Source organism: Patella vulgata, chromosome 4, assembly GCF_932274485.2.
Source record: "Patella vulgata chromosome 4, xgPatVulg1.2, whole genome shotgun sequence".
Taxonomy (NCBI): Eukaryota; Metazoa; Mollusca; class Gastropoda; family Patellidae; genus Patella; species Patella vulgata.
The window spans coordinates 82,847,696-82,874,750 of record NC_065882.2 but is presented as its reverse complement, the minus strand read 5'-3'; the positions used below and the strand labels follow the sequence as shown (position 1 = coordinate 82,874,750).

Below are 27,055 nucleotides of genomic sequence, written 5' to 3'. Positions count from 1 at the left end.
CAAAACATAATTATTTCTATGTCTTTTGCTCAATAGGTTATCAAATCACTATTATACGATCATGGGCATTATTTCCCACCCTTAAAAATCTATGACACAGGAAATAACAACACAATTACCTCCCCTGTTTTGCTATTGACAACATGGGGCAGCCATTTTCCAACGCTGGAATTTGATGTTAAAAATGATATTTTTGCCAATTTCTCAGCTGGCAATAGCGAATTATAGGATTAATAGGATTATTCTTTAACAAGGTAGGACTGTTTATGGATACCATCTATTTTAAGGCTTTATTTTAATACATTTTAAAAATTTAACTTGAAAATTTGCAATTTCCGCTTTAATAAAAACAACAATACGATTAAGACTAAAATTACAGGACAAATACCCTAAATGAAATGGGGTTTAACGTGCCACTTTCTAAACCAACCCGGTTAATTGAAAACGTGTATATAAATATTATTGTTGTACAATCTATCGTAGAGATAAAATAATTAAATACCATAAATGAAATGGAGTTTAACGTGCTGCTTTTCTACAACAAACGGGATAATTGAAAAGGCAAAATCATCAATAACTGCGAAACGTGTATATAAAATATTATTGTTATACAATCTATGATGGAGATAAAATAATCTTTTTATTGATAATCGTGATGATAATCAATAATATTAACCCTGGGAAATTATAGATCAACAAATTTATATTTGTATTAAACAGCGCGTGAGTTTTACTTGAGACGTGGCCAGGGAGGGAAGTGGAGATAGATTAGTTAATGAGAGATTGGTACTTCCGTTAGTCGACACTATAAAACACATACTGATGAAATTATCATCTCTCTACTACAAATAGATCAGTTATTGACAGATCGTTACTTCCGGTCGGTGGTGCTGTAAAATATAAAGTGTTGGATCAAATCTGTGTGCTTCGAGAGAGAGAGAGAGAGAGAGAGAGAGAGAGGGGGGGATGTTAACGTCCACTCGACACAACCTAGGTCATTTCGGGCCTATTTTATTTTATTTGGATCTAATCTGTGTACTTTCGGAGGTTCTGGCAAGTTTCTTAAGATACGCCTGTCTACGATATCACCCAAGGTGGAAGCGGCATAAAACCTTACGAACTGTGTTCTTAGTTTGCATTCACCGATCTTGTGTCCCCCCCCCCCCTTGTCGTGCGCGTTGTTTCATCATAAGGTCTGTGATTCCCCGGCTGTACGTGACAAGGAGTAGGGTCGCCTGTTCAACCTCACGGGCTTTCTCCGGGTCCTCCGATTTCTTCCCACTGCTAAATACCCCTAAGCGCAAGCGAATTATTGAAATAAAATCGAACCCTGTGTTAGTCCTGAAATGACTTAGCTTGTATCAAGTGGACTTTAACCCCCCCCCCCCCCGTCTTTCTCTCTCTCTCTCTCTCTCTCTCTCTCTCTTGACGAGAGAAGAACGAGACAGGAAGACTCACATGATATTTAACAGTGTAAAAGAAGTACGAAGACGATTCGTGTCGACTATTATCTAGATTAGTAATGATAGGTTCGACATTATCTCAAACCAAGTCTGTAATCCAAGTAACCTGATCATATATAATATACCGTGAAATAGACATCGGTAAATTATTGTTATAATCTCTACAGCAGAAGATTTAATAATAGATATACTGGTTTCTACTCACAGAAGCTCAGACACGATTAGAATTGGTATACAATCTTAAATACAGATATCTGTAAATCAGAATTTCTGTATATATGATCTTTATAAGATAGTCTTATTATACCACGTACTTGGCTTTCACAGATATTCAGACGCGCTTATTTTAAATAATAATATCATTATCATAGTTTTATTATCTAAATAAAAAATTTCTACAGGAAGTTTCGATTCCCCGATTGTACGTGACACGGAGTAAGGGCGCCGGTCCAATCTCGTGGGTTTTCTCCGGTTCCCACGGTTTCCTCCCACTGCTAAAGACCCCCTACGCGCTACACGATTTATTGAAATAAAATTAGACCATATGTTCGTCCCAAAATGACCTAGTTTGTGTCGAGTGGAAGTTAAACCCCATTTCTCTCTCTGCAGGACGTGTATTAATTACTATGCCAGAAATGCTCAAAATACGGATTCTATTCACTGAAAAACATTGTAAGTTGCACGGGCTATCAAGATATTCAAATTGATTCATCATCAAATTCCATTTTTTGTTTGTTTATCTTTATATTTTTTAAAGAATCGTGTTTTTGACCTAATCGTTAAATTCTGCTTTTCACCAAAAAATCTAAATATTTTGTTTTAATGTTTAAAGAACCGGCAAATAGTTGTTATATACTCTGTAAGACGCTCTTGAATATCGAAATTCATTAAATTTTAATCGTTAAATTTCGATTTTGATTAAAAATAGGACAAAATCCTTAGATTCTGTTTATTTTGATATTTTTTGGAGTGCATGTTTGTACCTGCTAAAGCCATCTTACACTGTAAATAACATTCCTGATTGAAAATTGTTTTTTTTTATCTCTAGGTTTATAGATTTTTTTTATCCTCTCCCTTGGTTAGTGCACTGCACTCTGATAACGTCGAACTAGCTGATGCAATTTCAATAGAGGTGTTTGAATCCGATCTGCTGCTCAACCCTCATTGATGATTAAATCAAAAAATGGATAATCGAGACTACGTTTTCTTTTTTATCATACAGACTTTAGTAATGATGATAGGGGGTGGGCGGGGGAGGGGGAGGGGGGTACAGTCGTTAATGGTGCGTTTACTTACAGCACACAGTATACACAGGTGGGTCTCCCTTTTTTGTCCTATCCGGACGACTAGACTCTCTCATTGTCGGACTTGCAACACCTGACACGCACACGCAACATCTTACACACACAAGAAACACCTTGCTCGCACAGGCTGTACAAGCAAGTGCAGACAAATAAAAGAACAAACAACTAAAGAAAACGAGTGGTTGGGTGGCCGAGTGGCTTAACGCGTGCGCCTTCAGTTATAGGGTCTGACATAGAGTCAAGGGGCATGATTTCGATCCCCGCTTGTATGTGACAAGGAGAAACATCGCCTGTCGAACTCGTGGGTTTTCTGGGAGTTCTCCACTGTTAAAGTCCCCCTACACGCAAGCGAATTATTGAATAAATTGAACCATATGTTAGTCCCGAAATGACCTAATCTGTGTCGAATAGACGTTACATGTCACCTCTCTCTCTCTCTCTCTCTCTCTCTCTCTCTCTCTCTCGCTCTCTCTCTCTCACGGATTCAGGGGCGGATCCAGGAATTTTTGCCGAAAGGTGTTTGTCAGGTTCCTGTTAAGGAGATTTGACAGTTGACAATTCATGATGCCATCATCATCCCCAAATAACGTAGGCATACATACACATTGAGCGTTTTAAAGAGAGAGATCCAACAATTTTTACAATGAATTAATAGGATCACATCATTGTGATTTAATTTCATTGATAACAAAACATTAATTGTGATATCACATATGTCTATATCAGTATCTCGCCTTTTGCCTACCCATCCCATCCCACCATTTGATGATAAAGTACACGACCGTGACACTTTTCTCATAAAAGTGTTGTTTTACTTTTTTTTATCTAGTTGAGCAGGGTGGGTTTTGGACCCCTCAAACCTCCTCTCTGGATCCGCCCCTGGGATTAAAGTTCTCTGTTTTGAATGAAATGAGAAGATCGAAGCAAGATTTAAACAGCGTTTCGTGTGATTAATGGTTTCTGTGCTTAATTTACCTGAGTAACAACAGTTGAAAGATTTACCCTTCCTATTTAAGCAATTATTGGATGTTTATACAGCCGCATTTCGCCAGGGAGACATTCTTCGATTATGGCTTACACGTTTTTAGATTGAATTAACCGACTGTCTATTTTTAGAAACTTACACTAATTAGCGGAGAGAGGTCAACCAATATAAAAGCCCACGTTAAACACACCGAAAATGAAATGAAATGAAATAAAATGGGGTTTAACGTTCTACTGTTCTGCTCCCACTGGGCTAATGAAGACGGGCATATACGCCATACAGTGTGCAATGAGAGCAATTTTGACCGGCAGCGGCACTATGGCCTACTTTTATATCGAATTCCAACTGCCAAGGGATCTTTTACGTGCATGCCAATTTATGCACGAGACCTCGGTTTTCCGTCCCATCCGAACGGCTAGACCTCCAGGCTAGCGAGCCAGTGTCTTACCCACTTAGCCACCGTTAAAGACATCTGTGTGATAATTGTTTACAATCATCAATCTATTTTATTACAGTGGTGCCTTTTTCTGATTAGAAATTTTTCGGATTTAATAATTTTTGTGTTTCCATGAAAACAAATTTTTATTAGTTTTTGGTTTTCAAATGCCCAGGATGTTAATGAATGAGACATATTTCTGTTTTCTTCTGATATACCAACGTAAACTGTTTGTGCAGGCCAACATCAGTTTATGTAGGTCTATTTCTTTTAACAATCTTTAATATTTATATAAATCGTTAATGATATATTTTCATCTCCATAAAAGCACGTTCGTGTGTTGATTTTCAACTTTCTGTTTTCCATATGTAAATAATATGAAAACTGTTGTTATGATAACGTTAACGTAGCCTACGGTATTTTATTGTTTGATTTTATCCACCCCTGTTAAAGAGGACGTTACAGCGTGCCAGAAAGGGCATCCAATCAACCAGCTGAAATTAACTTATACTATTTTATTAAGTTGCATCTGAAACATTTGATTTGATATACTCACGGTAGCCTGATATTTTATTGTTTGATTTTATACGCCCCCTGTTAAATTAACAGCTAAAATTAACCTACCATAATATTTTATTTAGTTCCATCCAGTAGCGGACTTACCAGGCTGTCAGCTTACCCAATGGCATGTGGGTCCCTGGGGAATTGGGCCCCCTGTCTAGTGAACTCACACGATGCTCTTAATAGTGAACTGCTTGATCTTAATATAAAGGACTGATTGATCTTAATATAATGGACTGCTTAATCTTAATATAAAGGACCGATTGATCTTAATATAATGGACTGCTTGATCTTAATATAGTGGACTGCTTGAAATATACTTTTGTACTTTTGAACTATCTGTTAATGTGTATAATGTGCTGTGCAAGTAAACTATTTGAAAATATTTAGAAATGTGAAAAACATAATTTAAAAAAAAATCAACAATTCATTAAAACACTGTATTTACATTTGGTATCTACTGTATTCTACTGTGTACTGACAGCTGTATTTACAGTACATGTAAACTGTAATTACTAAAGAAAACAAAATCGGGAAAATTTTAATTACATCCTTTTGTTTCTACTTACATATTTTTTGAAAATTTAAATTTATTCATTTTAAAAACTGAATGGTAGAATTATATTGGTGGGTGGGCCCCCTTTGACCCAGTCCGCCGCGGGTTTCATCTGAAACATGTGATATGATGCAGGGTGTTGCAGGGTGAAAGACGTGGTAAGGGGAAATATAAATGATATAGGGTTTAACATCCTACTTTGCTGCATCAACCGGGCTACTCTAGACGGACTTGCGCTGTACATCGTGGCATAACGAGATAAATTTTACAGGATAAGAGCGCTCCCGTCTACTGTTTGTCGAATTCCAACTGTCAAGGGTCATTTCAGGACTAATTTTAGTACAACCGGTGAATCTAAACCACGCCAGTTGAATCAATGACAGACCTTATGATTGAACGCACACACGCAAACTATTCGGTCACCCCCCCCCCCCACACACACACACATTTAAAGAACGCGAGTCCCTATCATATTATCATCAACTGTCTTCGACATTGCAAACACGACTTATTGGGCAATTTACATCAACAATGATGTTGTTATCTTACCGTGAACAGATGGGCTTCTGATATCCAATTTTTACGACAAAATGAAAATATTAAAATTGGCACACGAATCGCGTGCCAGAATGCTTCCTAGCGCCACTTGTAATGGAGCGACTCGATGAAAGAGGCTAAACATATCTCACTAGAGAATACTACCAGTGTAGACTGGAATAGCCAGACGCCAAAGACTAACATTCAAATTGAACTATTCGCGTATTTCGCCGAAAATAACTGATTCGAAATTACAGTAAAGACAGAAACGATTGAATATAAATCAGTTTATATACATTCATGTTACATTATTATATGTGATGCGACCCAGTTATGCCCATTCTAGTTGCCAAATATTAGCGATTTAGCTCCGTTCAATTCATTTCATTATCAGGCGACACTCTTCAAAAAAAAAGTAACGGATATTCAAATGCACATACCTATGCAGGTTGTGATATGATAAATAGTCATGGACATTTGACATGCTTTGAGAGTATGTTCACAGATGAAGAACTTATCGCCCCAACAGAGCCACTGAGCTGCACATGCGACACGCAATACCGCCATACACGTGGGAGGGGTTCATTGTCAAATTTAATGAAAACTGCCGCGTGCTGGTTTATCCTATCCATGTTTGCTTTCCTATCGGTTCTTGCATAAGATTTATTGTTTAGCATATCTTTGCTTTAGTGTGTTACGTTTAATTTGCAACGAGACGTCTTCAACATGATGAACGTCTACGTGCTATTGGCATGCTTCAAATGGGTTCTACACAGCGAGCAGTAGCCAACATGCTTAATGTGTCACGGTCTGTGATCAGCAAACGCTGGAACCGGTACCAACAAACACACAATGTTGATGATAGACCTCGTGCAGGTCGTCCTAGAGCCACTACACAAGCCCTGGATCGATAAATTCGTACACAGGTCCTGCGAAATCGTGGACAAACGGTCAATCAGATTTCTTTAAACTTGTACCAAGTTACAGGAATTCGGGTTACACCCCAAACGATTAGAAATGGGCTACATGCAACCCATTTGCATGCGCGACGACCGCGTGTTGTGCCCCCATTAACTCGCCAGCACTTGTCAAAAGCGTCGATGGTGTAGGCAGTGTAGAAATAGGGGTAATCGTCGATGGGCGAGATGTACTCTGGATTTCACTGATAGGCGTGCTCGCGTTTGGAGGCGTGTAAATGAGCGACATGCTAACGTTAAAGTCAGACAGCATGACAGATTCGGGCGTGGGTCTGTTAGGTGTGGGGTTCGAATCTCCAAGACTGGCAGAACGGACTTGCATATTGTTCAAGGAAGCGTCACTGGTATGTACTACCGTAACCATATCCTGGCACCGATAGTTCTGCCCTTTGCTCAACGTGCAGGTCGACGTTTCATCTTTCAAGATCAAAATGCCCGTGCCCACCGCGCTCGTGTCGTGAATGACTACCTCCAGCATCACCATATTGTCCATATGCCTTGGCCAGCCAAGAGTCCTGACCTTTCCCCTATAGAGCATGTCTGGGACATGATCATGAGACGTGTTCGTCGACGTCAAGGTCAACCGACAACCCTGCAATAATTGGCCGTGGCACCGCAAGAGGAGTGGGTCAGATTGCCCCAAATCAAGATTGGACGGTCGATTGGGAACATGCCACGACGAATTGCTGAATGTCTGAGGATTGGTGGAGCAATTACTCATTATTAAGACAAAAAATCAAAAACGTCCATTTTCACTTTTGATAGTGTATCTCTTTGCCAATGAAATGAGGCCGTCAGATAAGCCGCCCATATGAACTGTTTATGTTCATGTGTAGGCAATTGGCCTGTTATTAACATACACTGGTTACCTCTAATAAAAACAGCAGTGCATTTCCGCAGTTTGTGAATATCCCCTACTTTTTTTGAAGAGTATGTATTATGTAAGTTTTAAGTACTATAGTATTCTGTAGGGCTATTTGTTTATAAAGCAAGTTTTAAGTACTGTTTATAATTTTAATTCAAAGAACTTCATTAAGAATTTTGTTTTGTAGGACAATAGCTGAAGATTTAATAAGGTTAAAATGTCTCCCAGAAGACCGTCCTTGCTTTTTTAATCACCCCAACATATTTCATATATTAGACATTGTTAAGAGGATATGCACGTCTACAATTAGCCACCCTACTACTATTCTCTTTTATACTGTGCCAAGATATATTTTAATATTATGTAAAAACAATGCGTTGTATTTGACGATGGTATGTGGACCACAAACACGTGTACTTAATGGTAATTTGTTATTTTAAAGCACCATTATGCCCAGAATGTTTAATTTACTGAGAGAGAGAGAGAGAGAGAGAGAGAGAGAGTAACATATGGTTCAATTTCATTCTATAATTCGCTTGCGCGTATGATTCTTAAGCAATGGGAGAAAACCCACGAGGATTGGACAGGCGACCCTACTCATTGTCACGTAGAACCGGGGAGTCAAAATCACGGCAATTAAGTTGACTCAATGACAGATCTTATGAAACAACGCGCACGCGCTAACCATTCTGTCATCCAACCCCTCGAGATTTTATGGGAAATGATTACCGGTTGTATTCTATAAGCACGACGTTTCGATAAGTATCTTCTGTCGAAACGTTCTGCTTATAGAATACAACCAGCGATTGCTTCCCGTAAAACTGTATTGGCTTACTTGGTTTTGTTTTTATTGAGACTAACGTCTGATTTACTGATGTTGTGTGTAATACCAGAAGTTTGACGGGTTTTTTTTGTTGGTGGGGAAGGGGGTAATTTTCGCCTATTTTTCTTTGAAATTACTTGAGCTATCTTCACTAAACAGGAAGTTATGGTATGTTCCAGCATATTGTCCTCCTTCGCAGCGGTGTAGGACGGATAGACGGCTAGTCGTTCAGAAGGCAAAAAGAAATGGCGCAGGGTACACGGCAGTAACACGACGTTAAATATCCCCTGACCATTGGTGATCAGCATATCCACACCACCAGGAAAATTCACGGATCACCATATTTAGATTCTTATTTGCAAATTTCGAGTAATTAAGCATCATGCGGTGCATGTCACGTTTCGACCCCATCCCCACTCAAACAAACCGAAAAGACAAACATGCGGACAAGTCAGAAACTACACAGACATTGAAAGCAATAAACAACAAATATTAAATAAAGCGAATGGGAGCGGGACCAGTCGTAAGTGTCCACTGCGCTGTACAGTCCCGAGCCTGTAATGGTACCTGCTTCTCTCAAAATAAAAAGGGGTTTGGGTAGCCAAGCGGGTAACGCGTGCTCGTTGCATCATAAGGTCTATCATTGAGTCAGATGTCGTGGTTTCGATTTCCCGCTTATACGTAACAAGGAGTAATGTTGCCTGTCCAAGATCATGGCGGGGGGGTTGGATGGCTGAATGGTTAGCACGTGCGCGCTGTACCATAAAGTCTGTCATTGAGTCAACTGGCGTGGTTTCGAATCCCCGGTTGTACGTGGCAAGGAGTAGGGTCGCCTGTCCAACCTCGTGGGTTTTCTCCGGGTCCTCCGGTTTCCTCCCACTGCTAAAGACCCCTACGCGTAAGCGAATTATTGAAATAAAATAAACCATATGTTAGTCCCGAAATGACCTAGTTTGTGTCGAGTGGACGTTAAACCCCATTTCTCTCTCTCTCTCCAAGATCATGGCTTTTCTCCGGGTCCTCCGTTTTCCCCCCACTGCTAAAAACTCCTACACGCAAGCGAATTATTGAAATAAAATTGAACCATGTGTTAGTCCCCAAATGACCTAGTTTGTGTCGAGTGGACGTTACCCCCATCCCCCCCCCCTCTCTCTCTCAAAAAGGAAAACAAAACAGTGAATTACAAAAAAGACGCAATAATGAGTCCGATCTTGTCGGAGGTATATTAGACATGCCCGTGCATTAAGAGGTTTTCCTCAGCCTGGACATCCTAGCCGGGAACACCACCCCTTAATCCTGGCAAGGGTCAACTTATAGTCGTTCGGATGGGACGAAATCTCGGGGCCCCGTGTACACATTGGCGTTCACGTAAAATATCCCTTGACAGTTGGAATTCGATTTAAGAGTAATCCGTAGCGCCGCTGCCCGAGCAAAATTTCTCTCATAGCACACTGTATGGCGTATCCCGTCTTCATTATCCCAGTAGGAGTAGAACAGTCGGACCATTTCCACCCCTTAACAACTTGACTGTTCTCGTCTATCTTGTATATTTAATACCCAGTGTCCTAGTTTAAAACGTGTTCTACACGTGTGTTATTATGTTTGTTAATTTCCCATTAAAATGTACAAGTGGTTGTGATATTTGGAAGTAGTGTTTGTCGGTTATATTTGTTTTAGACATATGTTTATTAACCCCGTTCAACTGCTAACCACATGAATATCTACTGTTAAAAATATTAAAGCCCCAACATGCCACAATAACGGTTAATAGACAGACAAAAATGGGGTTTAACGTCCACTCGACATAAACTAGATTATTTCGGGACTAATATATGGTTCAACTTTATTTCAATAATTAACTTGCGCGTAGGGATCTTTAGCAGTAACTGGAAACCGGAGGATTCGTTGAACAGGCGACCCTACTCCTTGTCACGTACAACCGGGGAATCGAAACCATGCCATAAAAAAGGTTAAAAGAGTTTAAGGCCACGCACAGATAAATATATTTTAATGACGCTCAGTATTTTGTTTGTAGTTATCAAAAAATAATTTCAATAAACAATAGTTTTAGGCCATACACAATAAGGCAGAATACCCGTTAATTATAGAGTTTATGGCCATACACAATATGACAGAATAACCGTTAATTATAGAGTTTATGGACATACACAATATGACAGAATAACGGCAGAATAACCGTTAATTATAGAGTTTATGGACATACACAATATAACAGAATAACGACAGAATAACCGTTAATTATAGAGTTTATGGACATACACAATATAACAGAATAACGACAGAATAACCGTTAATTATAGAGTTTATGGACATACACAATATGACAGAATAACGGCAGAATAACCGTTAATTATTGAGCTTATGGACATACACAATATGACAGAATAACCGTAAATTATTGGGTTTAAGAACATACACAATATGGCAGAATAAACGTTAAATATAGAGTTTTGTGCCATACACAATATGGCTGAATAAACGATAAATATAGAATTTAAGGCTATGCACAATCCAATAAAAATTGATTCGTTTTAAATGACCCCAAGGAGTTATCACACACTGATATTAGAGAGTTTAAAACAATATAAACCTAAAGTATTCTGTTAGTTAAAAGACATTTTGGCATAGTGTCATTCGCATTGACCAAATCTTCTTAAGCTATTGATAATGCCTCGGCCCACTTAACGATATAAATATAAGGTTTTGTGTCCCATGCAAAATCATCGGTCATCAAACCCATGTCGTGGGATGAATTGCATAATACCTGGCAAATATACTAATAATGAAAATAGGATCATTTGCAACACATACACACCTGAAACTAAAAATAATAAATATAAAAAAATCACGAAAGCCATGAAAACTGATGTATTAAATCAACGAACATGGTTTATGATTACTCCGTCTGATCATCGGGTTTGTTTAAATAATGGTTTATCTACCCAGGTATAAGCTATATAAAATATTGACAATTACTCTCTATTTCAACATTTAGCCTTACCTGTAACCGTATATCTAGTAATAATACAAGCACCATACCATAGATGGCCGAACGGTTAACGTGTGTGCGTAAGGAACAGAGAGTCTGTCATTCAGTCAAGTCGCACTGCTAAAGGCCCCTACGCGCAAGCGAATTATTGAAATTAAATTGAACCATATGTTAGTCACGAAGCGACCTAATTTGTGTCGAGTGGACGTTAAACCCCATTTCTCCCGAATTAACTAGTGTACTTCAAAGAGGTCATTATAACTCGTATTCGAATTAACTAAATGCTGATTCGAATTGTAAAGAAAGGGGGCATTTTGACTTTACTAGTGCATTGTAAAGATGGCCTTTTGAACTCTAAAGTTGACAACTGTTAGAAAGAGTCCATTTGAACTGTTATTGAAAATAATTTGTAAAATGTAAAGATGGCCTTTTAACTCTTTTTCGAATTAACTATTGCATATTCAAAGAGGAGGTGGGAGGGGGGGGGTACATTTTAACTCATCGCAAAATGTATTCAAATCTACTAAATATCGCAGTGCAATAGTTAGTAATGATGTTCGAGGCTATCCTAAAATATCGCAGTGCAATAGTTAGTAATGATGTTCGAGGCTATCCTAAAATTGAATCGCTAATATTTCAGTTCAGAGTGAAGCAATTTGACTGAAATTTTCAGTACATTTTGTTTTCATTATCTTTTTTTGAACTATTATAGCGAAAACTGTCAGCTCTTTATCTATTCTTACCCAATTCCCCTTAAATATTAAAAATTCACTTTCGTTATCGAGTTTCGCCAGGGAGCACCGGGTTAGTGCTAAATGATAAGGCCAGCTCAATGTTTCGTCATAGGTCACGAGATGGAAACAGGACTAGCGCTAATCCCAACCCCAACCCTACCCCAGGACCTAGCCCCAATCCTAACCCTAACCCTAACCTACAATCTCGCCAACAATCACGTTCCCTAACCTTATTTACATCTCAGCGACCTTGACAAAAATTGAGCTGGCCTTAACAACTAGATTTAGCCGTTGTATATTATTTAAAATTACCCGGCAGTTGACATTCAGCAGAGATATTACAGTATTTATATTCCGTTTCCTGGAACCCACGTCGTAATATAAAAAATATTAAACAAGCCTAATAACTCGATAAATGCATTAGACAGAACGATAACATTTGCTATTTTCCTAGTGTAACAAAAGCTGAATCGTAAACAGAAGTTGCGTAAAACGACCTGAGATACAGACTTAGTATATATGGTGTAGAGCTATTTATGAAAAACATTGTTATTCCACTTAAAGACACATTATGTAAGGATTAAATCTGTTCATTAAAGGGATAGAGAGAGAGGGGGGGGGGGGTAGAGAGGGGGGGGGGTAAGAGAGATAGAGGTAGAGAGAGGGGGGCAGTGGGGTTTAATGTCCACTCGACACAGACTAGGTCATTTCGGGACTAACATATGATTTAATTTATTTTAATAATTCGCGTGCGCGTAGGGGTCTTTAGCAGTGGGAGGAAACCGGAGGACCAGGATAAAACCCAGGAGGTTGGACAGTTGACTCAATGACAGGCCTTATGATACAGCGCGCACGTGCTAACCATTCGCTCCCCCCCCCCCCCGTTCATTGAAGGTCTCACACTGATCAGCATGAATATTCGCTAGGCCGCTACAATCACTGATAAGGATAATATAGATGCGACTTTATGAGCCACAGATATTAACTTTTTTCCTTCTGGAAATTAAATTCTAAAACATCTTTGTTTATGTATTAGAAAAATAAATAAAGACGTTTGAAGTATTTGTAGGTAAAAATTATTTCCTATTTAGTATAAATGGGTATTAAAATAAGTAAAAGGCGCCATTTTGCCCGAACCAGTAACGTCTTAATATGTAAGCAATGTCGCGCCATAGAGCCAATGATTGACGCCGCGTGATATGACGTCACGTGTTGAAGGGAGTCACCTTTTACTGAGATATTAGAAGACTTTCGTAATACTCTGTGAAACAGTTTGTGAAGGGAAGGTCTTTACTTTGGCCCCAAATGTTATATATATTATTATTTAAACATTTATTTACATAACCCATAATAAACTCTGGTTTGAAACGGGGTCGCGATTTAATAATTCAATTTATTATTGTAACAATGGTTGCAATGAAAATCGAGATTATACGCTATTCTTATGAAAGTTTCGAACACTGATAACTTCGCTCAAAATAAAGTAATTTGATTGCAATTTTCAATATCTCCACTTTTTGTTATTTACTTTTAAACTATTATAATGAGAACTGTCAGATCTTTATCCAAATCTTACATAATACATCTTTAAAGCCCATGATGCCCTCTATTCACATAATGCACGTTTAAAGCAGTTACCAACAGGTACGTGCGAATTAAATCCATGTTAACCAAGGCGTGTTTGCTAAAATTTGGTATTTAGCTGTTAAGTGAAACGACATCAAACAACCGTCGTTGACGAGATGGATATTGTTTTTTTTATTGTTAACCCCTTTCCGTGTAAATGTGTCGAGGGATTATGTAACGTTCGCCCAGTTGAAGCTGACCGACAAACAATCCAGTCACGTTCTACATTTGACATTTTCTTCAAAACAATTTTAATCCTTCGTTTCGTTTATTTAATTTTTTTTTCTAATTTCAGGTGAGGCTGATTATTAACCAATCAAAAACTCAGCCTGTAAATCACGCGGTTGACCTGTGGGCTATTCGAATGGCTTGTATTAACCAAATCCTCGATCCCTGGGTTTACATACTCTTTAGAAAAGAGTTACTTGTTCGCATCTGGGCCATACTCAACTGTAAATTCACAACCGACGACAAACGTATCCACAATAGCACCTGGAAAAAAGACTTCAAACGAGTGGCCTCGTCTCTACCGGAAAGAAAAGCGTTGTGCGAAAATAAACCAGAGAACTCTTCACCCAAGTTACATTTTCTCAAGGACTTTCAGTGCTGTAGTCCATTAAACAAAACACATTTGAGAAAAGGGAGTGGGAAATCCCTATTGATACCTTTAACATCGTACGGGGAAAGTTGCCTCGGTGGCAGGCCGAAAACTGCCCAAAATGGACAGAGAAGTGAGACAGCAAATAAAGATGAGTATTATGAACTGCAAGGTAAAACGGAGGCCCTAGCTGCTCGAAACATTCCAGAATCTACGTCATATCCGTAAAATCAACCTACTTAAACCTGCTTCTGATGGTTTGTAAACCTTGTTTACTTACCCATAGCTTTGTTTAATAAATATTGCTCTCTGGTTCTGATAACCAAGAAAAAGTCACTGGCCTGGATTGTTGTGACTACTTCCGTTCTTTCCGCTTTTACTGGTCCGTGGATGCGGTTAGTGCTAAATGATAAGGCCGGTTCAAGTTTTCGTCATAGGTTATGTGATGTAAACAGGGCTAGCGCTAATCCCAACCCTAACCTTGGACCAAACGCCGATGCTTTCCTAACCCTAACCTAAAATCTCGCCAGCAATCACGTGCCCTAACCTTATTTACATCCCAGCGACCTTGACAAAAATTGAGCTAGCCTTAACAGACAGATTTAGCCAGTGGACGCAAGGCTTCTATTGAGTGAGTTTAATCGACTGCTGGTGACCGTTGACCCAGCGGTTATCTTCTACCAATGCAGTAGCCTCGGTTTTTGAAATCCAACCGTCATTGCAACTATCTGTAAGCGGTGCACTATGTCGTGGCAGGGTATGCTTCTTAATTCTAAAACATCCGATGCCACTTCTCGTCTGAAATAGAGTTCAAATAGCTAACAAAATGAAATGAAAATTGGGTTTAACATCCTACTTTTCTAACAAAATATAACGCTGAGTGTAAATAAAGAATGAATCGTGTGGGGTTCAACCGGGACAATAAAATCGGGATTACGGCCTATGATGGGAATTTTGCCCTGGCAGTGACGTTATTAGTTTGGACGCAAGTTTTGAAATTTTAATCGACCCTCTAATTGGTATCAAATTGACGTCACATCCAGGCCACTGACTCTGATTTGAATATCTCATGAGATCAACTCTTATTCAACTGGGCTATTGTTTGTATTATCGTTGAATGTCATGAATGCTGTATATGTATATAGTTTATATTAGTATATTAAATCACCTATAATGCGATACTGTACAATCATGGATAAAAGTTTAGCGAGTATTTTGATATGTTACATATTAAGCTAAAACCAGGACTGGAGTTAGCCATATTGGGATCCTAAATTATTGGAATTATAGAGACCATATTTAGTGAAGATGCAGCTACTAAATGGTTTCTTTATACTTTGGTAATTCGGAAAAGAAAGTTTCTGTTATTTATAAAATTTCTGAGTGTACTTCTTCCCTGTTTTTCATATGGCGAGTTTTGGTAACTTGTTGATTATAGATAAAAAGGATCGTTTGGATTTTCATATTCTGCCAGGTGCGACGAATAATTACATTTTACTTGTACGCTACTTCCATATTGTGTATCTCAAGATTTCCATGGTCAACCTCATACAGACGTTTGAATCTGACAGTGTCACATGAAGCCTCGTGTGTGGTAGAAAGCGTCCAACCCAACGAAAATATCGGAAAAGTTGGCACCGAATTAACAGTCAATGTTGGAATCTATGGTGGCATCCTGCGAGTTGTCTCCCTTTATGTTAAAAATGACGCTTGCTCGTCTATCTGCATTGAACGTTTTATATTGTGCTTATGGTGCTTTATTCTGAGTTAAAAGTCTAAGTACTTAAAATGTTTTAAAGCCTACAAAACAGAGAGGGAAGTGGGGTTTATTGTCCACTCGACACAAACTAGGTCATTTCGGGATTAACACATGGTTCAGTTTTATTTCCATAATTGGCGTGCACGTAGGAGTCGTTAGCAGTGGGAGGAAACCGGAGGACCTGGAGAAAACCCACGAGGTTGGACCGGCGACCCCACTCCTTGTCACGTGCAACCGGGGAATCGAAACCACGCCAGTTGACTCAATGGCAGGCCTTATGAAACAGCGCACGTGCTAACCATTCGCCCCCCCCTCCCCCGGACACTTTACAAAAGCGCCCAGTAAAGTAAACATTTGATTATAAAAATAACCCCCTCTGTTTCAGGCGTGAGATTGTTTTTTTTTATCTAGATTTATTACTTTTTAAAAGTATCTTTCAACCTTTATAATGTCCTTAAATAAATTAATTCCACAATATTTGCTTGTGTAGAAAATTGCGGTATCTGATAATTGATATTTAATTGTCTTTAAATTCTGTATGTCGTCTGTGTTTGAATAGTGTATACTTAAATTTAAAATCTAAAAGTTCTTCTTATAGCTTGTACATCTTATGTAAATGTTGAATTTGTGAATCTAATTGTATGGATTTTTGTACATAAAACTACATCTTCTATGACATCGACGTGTTAAGTGGATTTTACCCCCTTTCCCACCAGACGCGGATTAAGACAATCTGAGTAAAACACAGATCCTATTTCGTTTCGTTTTTTATAGTTCAAAATTTCATTTTACTTGTCTTTACTACACTAAGATCTGGAAGAGTTGCTATATAACCCGCATTCCAGATGGTGTGAGGGATTAGCCAATGAAACGGTCTATTAAGGCGAGGTTTTGGCGTGAGGTGCACGGAACTGTGGGTAACCTCCTGGAAACATCAACGCTGATTAGTTAATCAGATGTCTGACGTCATAGGTCAAGTGGATTTTACCCCCGTTCCCACCAGACGCGGACTAAGACTTTGTAGGCCTCCAGAAAGATAGTTATGCGTTATAAATATATAGGGATATGTTACCCATCGGTCGCCCGTAGTATATAGTGCAGTGTTTATTTTACCCATCGATCGCCCCTGGTATAACCAAAATTCCTTGACATCAAAGTCTTGATCAAAAATAGTAAATAAAATGAACAAACTTTGTAAATGGATAATTAAAATACTTATACTTTGATTATGCATTCACAAATGAAATAATTTAATCTTAATTTCTTGAGTCGCTCCATCTGTCTGGAGGCTTATACCTACACCCGGTCCTGCCCCACCCCACCATCTACATTGTTGTTGGAATGTCCAATTGCTAACGGGTTTATTTATGTACTTAATTTAATAATTTAATCTTAATTTGTTGAGTCCTTTCATCTGTCGGCTCATGGACTGCAGCCCCTAAAGCCTACACCCGGTCCTGCCCCACCCCACCATCTACATTGTTGTTGGAATGTTCCATTGCTAACGGGTTTATTTATGTTTTTAATGTAATTAACTGGCTACCGGCGGTCATGCTCAAATATCAATAGAGTATTTTGACATTTTCTGACCCACACGGTCACATTCTTTTCCCAAAATAGACATCTTAAACAAAGGCATTCTAGATATTAACGAAAATATCTTTAACTCGTCTATTTGTAACTCGGCAATCATCGCCCGATTTACAATACATTTGCCCTATTACTGTGCGTAATGATTAAACTAAGTACACCATGGCACTCCCCCCCCCCCCTCTCTTCCTAAACCGCTTCATCTAATGCTAAGCCACCACAATTTTGTGTGTGGACTTATAGAAATGAAAAAAAATTGGGTTTAACATTCCACTTTATGCCCGTCTTCATTAGCCCAGTTTAAGAGCAGAACAGTAGGACGTTAAACCCCATTTCATTTCATTTTCTGTACCACGCTTGTATACGCCATGTAGTGTGGCGTGCACGTAAAATAAACTTTGGCAGTTGGAATATCAGTCTTGGTGCAGACAACTATCTGAACTATGGATAAATAAACATACATTATGCAAGAGCTAGATCTGTCTATTGCAGGTCTTTCTTTAGGCCTGAAATGTTATCTAAATTATTAATTAGACATTAATTAACATCCAGGCCATAATCAAATCTCGATGTCATCGCTAGTCTGCGATATTTACTGGATTAAGATCCGATTTGCTTCTCAACTTTCATTCAGGATTTAATCATGAAATGGATAATCGAGACTATGTTTTTTTTATCGCACCGACTTTAGTTATGATGATCGAGGCTAGGCCGAAAATTCAATCGCTCAATTCTCGGTTCAGAGAGGACCAATTTGACTGAAATTTTCAGCAAATTGCCTTTACATTATCCCAGAATGTATCTTTAACTATCAGTCATTGTTTACGATACGTGTGTTTCGTCTCTTGACTGCTGAAAATACTAATAAATTTTTGCATCAAAAACACGAAAATTTTATTTTTTTACATAAAAATATATTCTCCGAACGACCAGACCATCACCCTTGCACAACAGGCTGGAAAATTCCGAGAAACTTTCTTGAATTAAGCGTGGTTTAATGGTCGAGAGCGAGACATTAATTATTATATTAATGTCTTAAGCTCGAGATAATTAAACAATTTAAAATACAGACACTCGTGGGTCCAAAATTTCAACAAGTATAAGTAATGTACGTTTGGCACATTGCCCGTACCATTATTTGAAATAATGGTACGTCAACATCAAAGGATGACGTCACACCTGTATTTTAAATAGACTGTAGACACATATGTGGGGCCATGTTAGTATCTTGCTAGTTGTATTAAGTGAACACCTGATGCAATCTAAGCAGTTAAAATGACTAGGAACTTGTTTAGTGATACTGTATTCTTCGCGGACATTTTGCCCTTGTCAGCGAAAAGTTGTTTGGGAGCCACGGTGGCTAAGTGGGTAAGACGTCGTCTTGCTAGCCTGGAGGTCGCGTGTTCAATCCCTGCATTGGCCGAGAAAGTTAATTGTGATTTTCCGATGTGGTTTCCCCTTGTTAGTGGTGCAGGACGGAGAGTCTGACAAGGACAGCTGTCCAGTCTTTCAGATGGAACAAAACACCGAGGTCCCGTGTATACATTGGTGTGCTCGTAAAAGATCCCTTGGCAGTTGGAATTCGATATAAGGGTAGGCCATAGTGCCGCTGCCCGGGCAAAATTTCCCTCACAGCACACTGTATGCCGGTCGTCATTAGCCCAGTCGGAACAGAACGGTAGAACGTTAGACCCCATTTTATTTCATTTCATACGCCATGTAGGTAGACGTTTCTTTTTAGATATTTTGGTGTTTGAAATTTAAAAACAAAACACCCCATGTAATATTTATCTTGGGTTATTTAAAACTCTATTATTGTTTAAAACAACAACGAAATTAGAGTCTTTTAAAACCAATTTCCTTGTACAGCATTAAATTGGTCCACTGTGAAATAAATTGCAATTATGCATTAGCATGGACATCACACCGCGACTAAATGCGTTCAAAAGGAAACATTAGTTTGCTTTAAAAGCTGAAATTCATTAAATTCATTGCTGTAGTTTAACACAGCTGTTAAAAGTCTCAAGTCGTATACCCGGAGTCAAGGTTGACTTTACAAATCTCAGTTCTTGTGAACGCGGTAAAAAATAAATGAAATGGAATTCAACGTCCTACTTGTCTGCGCCGAGTTCGCTAATGAAGACGGGCATATTACATACAGTGTGCTATGAGGGTTAGTGCTAAATGATAAGGCCAGCTCAATTTTTCGTCATAGGTCACGAGATGTAAACAGTGTTAGCGCTAATCCCAACCCTAACCCTGGACCTAGCCCCAATACTTACCCTAACCCTAACCTACAATCTCGCCAACAATCACGTGCCCTAACCTTATATACATATTAGCGACCTTGACAAAAATTGAGCTGGCCTTAATAAATAGATTTAGCCGTGCTATGAAGGAAATTGTGCCCGGAGATGCGTTTTCGCCTAAATCTAAAAGGTTTTTTAACATGCAGTTCAAATTACATTCTCATTTCGGTCGAAAATGACGTCACGTTGGGCATCGGAAATGAAGCGTTAACACCACATTCCTATCGATAGTACGTAGGTACTGTGAAACTTTCAGGTTCCTAGCTTTAGATAAATTGAAATGAGGCCATTTGAGAGAGAGAGAGAGAGAGGGATAGAGAGAGAGAGAGAGAGGGGGAATTTAAAGTACACTCGACACAAACCAGGCAAGTAGGGGTCTTTAGCAGTGGGAGGAGACAGGAGAACCCGGAGAAAACCCACGACAGGCGACCCTACTTCCATAGAGCAAAGAACCACGCACTATATATATACATGGGTGGGATGGGAGGTCATCGAAAAATGTCATTTCAGGCTTGTCACAGCCTCAAATGTACAGTTGGTACAGTTCTACTTGAGCTAGCCTGCTGACATTTTCGCCCTGGAATACATGTAGTATGATTCCCTGACAATTTCAGATTCCTAGCTACAATATTTTAAAAAAGCAGGTGGAGACATGAGAATAGCCGAAAAAGGAACGGAATTGCCAAAGAGCGCAGCACTGAACACCACTGCCTAATTGGTCCCTTCTCATCATGCACCAGAAATGAAATTTGGTCAAGCCATATTTAGACATTTATATTGAGTCCATATCTCCATTTTGACTGAATCCAGCAAGCTGAACTTTTCACAGCTACCCTCTAATATATATAGAGCGATTCTCCCAAAAGTCTAGCTTCCTAGCCCCAAAATTAAGCAAAACAGGTCAGTGGGAATATGTCGCAGAGCAGAGAAATGACATTTGACATTTGCACATGCGCCACACTGGAACCAATGGTGCCATGACTACCAAATGTATCACGGCGCTGCCAAGGTACAATAAAAATTGCAAGGCAGTTCTTTAAATTTAAAGCATCAGTAGACAAACACAAAACCAATTGCTCATCCTTAACTCATGGTTTAAACCCTGCTAGTCAGATGGCAAACCCCAAAATGCAATTTATTCCCTTAATTCTAACGATAAAATACATACATCTTCTTTCAAAGTCGATAACATTTGGACGAAAAGTCTGTTTTTGCGCATCCACCCACATTCCAAACATTGCGTCGGGATTAAAGTTGACTTCTGCAAACGAATAAAGAAACCAAGACGAACTACAACTTCACAATAAACGTAAATGGCCATTTTCGCGCGTTCTAAGTTTGATAAAGACAAATTAGAATTTATCTGCTCAATGAAATGGTCATCGATATAAATTAGGTTATTTACGCTAATAGATCGTAAATAGGAAGAAAGACGAGTATTTAAGGTATTGTATATAAAAGCAGAATTCTTCCATCCAAAAGGAATAGTGTTGCATACATTGCATACGGATACTCTATTGGCCAATCACGCTATTTTACCGAGATGGTTTGGATGCAGCTATGACGGGTGTGGCGCCAGGCAGGGTAAGCTTACTCTTCCGGACACCTGTTACCACTGTTTGTCGTGTAATTTGTACACGGTGAACAGTCCATTTGATGATTACACCATTTTGTCTAAACCGTTTTTTTAGGACTTCGAAATTTGTCTAATGGTTTGGATTGTTCGGACTTGGTTTTATCTTATTTATACATATATAGTCAACGTTATGTCACTGAAAACCTAAAAGTTTGCGTGAGTTCCACTCTTGTGTCATCTAATTTGGTTAGAAAAGAAGAAGTAGTTACAAATCTAGGAATATCATTTAACAATTCTACGGAAATAGGACACCCTTCATCCAGCAATTGAGATATCTCTTGTTTAAACATAGACGCGGTTTTATAGGCTCCACAGTTAATGGAGAAACTACGTAAGGCGGGGATATTTCACTTACTTTATTCCAAACAGTAATGGTACCCGTGAAAAGACGGTTCTTAATTTCCTTTATGATAAAATCTTGAACAATTTGACAGGAGATAGAGTTAGAAAACATTCTAGAAGGTGGATAACTATGATCATGATCATATTTTCCATTTCCAGAAGACCCCTCAAAATAAACTATGAAAGTTTTTACATTAACTCCGTCACTTAACCAAATAAAAACCTTGATAGAATCCGGAGATTCCAACAAAATATTCCACCATTTATCTACGTGCGAATGAATACTTCCTGCCCTGAAGTTTTTTGGATCCTTCAAAACTAAAACGAAATCACAAAATAAATAGATGACACAGTTGATTAACTGCACATTTATCTTTGTGTTTAGCGTCCCCGAAGGCCACAATTCTGAATGGTTTATCTTGGAACTTGGTATACTTCTTATACTCTAAGAACGGCAACTATTGATTTTAGTGCATGATCCGCCCCGCTTTGGCGGTGCCACACCCACTTTTTGTTAATATTTTGTGAGTATATAATCTGCAGGTGGAAATTATTAACAGATGTGGATCCCAGTCGGCATGATCCATCATAAAGTTGTACATATTTATTTTGTTCCATATCCAACCCCCAGGGGCCGAACTACGCCCAATTTTTGTCTTATCGTCTACAGGCTGCAATTCTGAATGGATCATCTTGGAAATTTGCATATGTATTCCTTATACCGTAAAGACAGCAATAATTTATGTTGATGCATTCTTTGATCCCCAGGAATGTGGACGTATATTGCAGCGGTACCGATGCTCTTGTTATTTTTAGGCGGTGTCCTCAAGAACAGAATAAAGAAAAATTAATTTTATAATATTTGTCCTTATGTCATGTACAAAACGAAATTGGTAATCGAAACCGACAGCATGTCTGCTTCATATGCTGTCAACCGTCTTAGCCTCCCCGCTATTAAAAATTGCCACCGCCTTGAATTCCCGAAGGACGACTCTTACGTTCTCCGGCAAAGCACCGATGACGATATCGCCGGCATTAGCGTAAGCGTCCACGGGAGATTGAACATCTGGTTCATCCTCGACCGGGTGCAGCGTGCGTTCGTATTCCACATTGCCCTAGCCAGCTGCCCGTCTTTTTATGGGCGGTTCCCACCTGACGTGCGAGTCACACTACCATCGGGTCGCAGACGTTACATTTTATAGTTGTTGGACCCATAACCGGTAGGTTATCAAATACGGGTACAGGATAACACACGAAATAAAAACAACAGAATTCAAAGAGATGGTTCTCGTACGGAAAATTGAAATCAAAGCAAAGATTAACACTGGGTTGGATAACGACAAAAGTGCTTCTTACAAAAGTTTGCTGGACATCTTGGTCAACCCCTAGATTTCAATATTAATGTAACAATAAAAATTTACTTCAATGTCATATGCATAACTGTCTTTTCCCAATTTAATTTCGGCATATCTCAATTTCTCCGTAATCTAGGAAGCTGAAATTATCGGACATTCATCTTACCTTAGTTACCTTCCACATTAACAAACATTTCATGCGTCACTATCATAAACCAGGAGGGTTGGATGGCTGAATGGTTAGCGTGCGCGCGCTGTATCATAAAGTCTGTCATTGAGTGGCGTGGTTTCGATTCCCCGGTTGTACATGACAAGGAGTAAGGTCGCATGTCCAACCTCGTGGGTTTTCTCCCGTTCCCCCCCCCCCCCACTGCTAAAGACCCCTATTCGCAAGCATATGTTAGTGCCGAAATGACCTAGTTTGTGTCGAGTGGACGTTAAACCCCATTTCTCTCTCTCTATCATAAACCAACACTTTAAAAAAAAAAAAAAAAAAAAAAAATCAGGACTGTAAACACCATTTCATTTTCTTTGTAAAGATGACAATAAGATTAATTAAAGCTACCTTAATATGTTCAATATTGTTTACATATTAAATCAGCCAGCTTTAGCTTTACTTACGAATTGTCCATGAAATATGAAATACCCAAACAATTATATTTCCCAGGATATACGATTGGGAATGTGAAATCAAAAGGAATACATTCACTCGAAAAGCTTGTATACGAGATATTTCAACAGACGAAATGGTTAAGGGGATGTCACTGGGAATCGTGAGATCAAAAAAAGGTAGTTATCTCCCTTAGCCAATCATTTTAAACTGTCTTCTATCACTTCATATCCGCAGGGCGATAAACTTCTCTATTATATTTTTGATATTGATTTAGTCGCTGACGAACAGAATCCATATTTCAGCGTTTACACTGATATTATTTACCCTACATAATGATTAAACTTAATCAAACAGTATTCATACACGGGGTTTATTGGCTACACGGGAGGCCGGCGATACAAGAATATTTCGGATTAATTTAAAGGAAATCTCTCAGTTTACAAGTAGGCTATCGATATGATTTACAATCATAATCACTTCTATTTCTTGACAATAATAAAGTAGAACATAATTCTCAATACAAAATTCTATTTCTATGAGTGTAATTACTGCTTATTGTAATGAAATGAAATGGGGTTGGACATCCTACTGTTCTTCTCCTATACTGGGCTAAACAAGACGGGCATACGCCATATAGTGTGCTATGAGGGAAATTTCGCCCGGGCAGCTGCACTATGACCTACTCTTATACCGAATTCCAACCGCCAATGTTTACGGGACCTCGGTTTTTCGTCCATCCGAACGACTAGACAGCTGTTCTTGTCAGGCCATCTATCCTACATCACTGACAAGGGGAAACCACATCGGAAATTCCCTAACGAACACGCGACCTACAGGCTAGCGAACCAGCGTCTCACCCACTTAGCCACCGTGGCTCCCTTATTGTAAAGAGACGTATCGACCCAGGATGTGCAATGATTAATTGATTTTTATCGTCACCTTCCACGATAATGATATCGCAGACAGTAGGATTCTTAAGCAAAGGATATACAATATACATTGTAACTCGTTAAAACTATTCAGGTTGATGTATCAGCAATGGTATTAATTAAAGAAAAACGATACAGAGAAACCCTGGGATGTAAAACAGCCGATCATAATCCTTGTCATATACACGCCAAATGACTCAGTGACGGACTTTATTATGTCTTCACCCTTATATTGTCGCAATGCCGTGTTGTGAAATGGGTGGAGAGATTTTACATAGTCACTATAAACCATCATAAAATAGTTTGGGTTAGAATAATGAAACAAATAAGACAGGTGTTAGAACTCGACCAACCAACCCGTCCACCCCATAAAATGGAGAGAGAGAGAGAGAGAGAGAGAGAGAGAGAGAGATGGGGTTTAACGCCCACTCGACACAAACTAGGTCATTTCGCGACTAACACATGGTTCAATTTTATTTCAACAATTTACTTACTCGTAGGGGAGGAAACCGGAGGACCCGGTGAAAATCCACGAGGTTGGACAGGCGACCCTACTCCTGGTCACGTACAACCTGGAAATCGAAACCACGCCAGTTGACTCAATGACAGACCTTATGATACAACGCACACCCGCTAACCATTGTACACATTGGCGTGCACGTAAAAAATCACTTGCCGCTGCCCGGGCAAAATTTCCCTCATAGCACATTGTATGGCGTATGCCCGTCTTCATTAGCCCAGGTTAGGAGCAGAACAGTAGGACGTTAAACCCCATTTCATTTCACTACTACTACTACATACAAGAGACGACAATATGGACAACATTTCAGGGGTCGATGTTACCTTTCCTAAAACAAGGAAACTTTATTATGTTTTGTCAAACATTAATATATCCTCGTAGAGCAGTGACCTGCATAAACCAGAGCGAGGTAACACTTATCTCGTTGAACACTTTAAGTTCACGAACTTCTCTAGGTGGTACAATGGATGCCTATATATTATAGTATACAGCTTATATTACAGATGTCAGGCCACCATTTCAGTAATAATTATTCAAATATTTACCTAGTACGCCCGCCATTATACTTTCCATAGAGAATAACATCGATCCAATATGGCGGCCACTTAGAAAATACTGAGATGGTCATGTTGGGGCTCGTAAAAGCGTTCTCTCTCACGTTCAGCTCAAAATACTAAGTAAATAATGCATGTAGTGTATGATTGATCGCCATACCGATTCTTCTACCGAACTAAAATACTTCCCATACTAGTTATTAGGTCGTATAATTACACGAAGTATATGGGTGGGGCGTCCGGCAGCCATCTTTAGTCATAAACCATTAAATATCTGAACCCGTTCCTGGCCGCATTCTTAAACAAGTGTTTCGTGTAAATATATCGAGAGAAATATTTTTTGATCCGGCCTGGTGAATATTTTAAATAGGGATTGGGATTTCAGTTATCCTGAATAAAAATATCTAGAATATATGTTCAGAAATATACGGATAGGGCACGTTTATATCAATAATGACTGATAGAGGTCCATCCAGCCATGGTAAATCTTGTCGTCTACGAAATTCTCAAACGAACGAAACAGAGAGAGAGAGAGAGAGAGAGAGGGAGAGAGTGCATATTCTGAATAAAACGAGGAAGTTATCGACATTTCATATAAATATTAACCCATATTTTCATACCGAAGTACCTATTTCTATCAATATATATATATAAAGCGAGGGATGGGGTTTAACATCCACTCGACACAAACTAGGTCATTTCGGGACTAACATAATGTATGGTTCAATTTTATTTCAATAATTCGCTTGCGCTTAACAAAGTCGGTGAAGGAGGACAATTAAATTGTCTGATGGGGGTGAGATGGCGACTCGGAAAGAATACCCAAATATTGTAAAGCAGGCTATTGTTTGAATTGTCGATAATACGGTGAGTTGTCGGTATAACGTGCTGTATACATTATTTCTGCCCAGAGTATAAATTGCTGCATACATTATTACTGCCGAGTGTATAAATTGCTGCATGTATTAGTACT

The 27,055-nt window shown here is 39.0% G+C and overlaps 1 protein-coding gene across 2 annotated transcripts in view; it reads left to right on the top strand.

Annotated features, from left to right (window-relative positions):
- LOC126818535 (prostaglandin E2 receptor EP4 subtype) overlaps positions 1–27,055 on the top strand; it is a 211,376-nt gene that overhangs the window by 11,666 nt on the left and 172,655 nt on the right. The window contains exon 2 of one of the 2 annotated variants that reach the window (XR_008787835.1): positions 14,173–15,126. Coding sequence is in view for 1 of the 2 variants with exons in the window: in XM_050545998.2 (XP_050401955.2) it covers positions 14,173–14,703 (531 nt within the window). In the remaining variant the exon portion in view is untranslated. Of the gene's footprint in view, positions 1–14,172; positions 16,936–27,055 lie in introns of those variants that run through there. The other variant, XM_050545998.2, reaches the window with a different exon arrangement.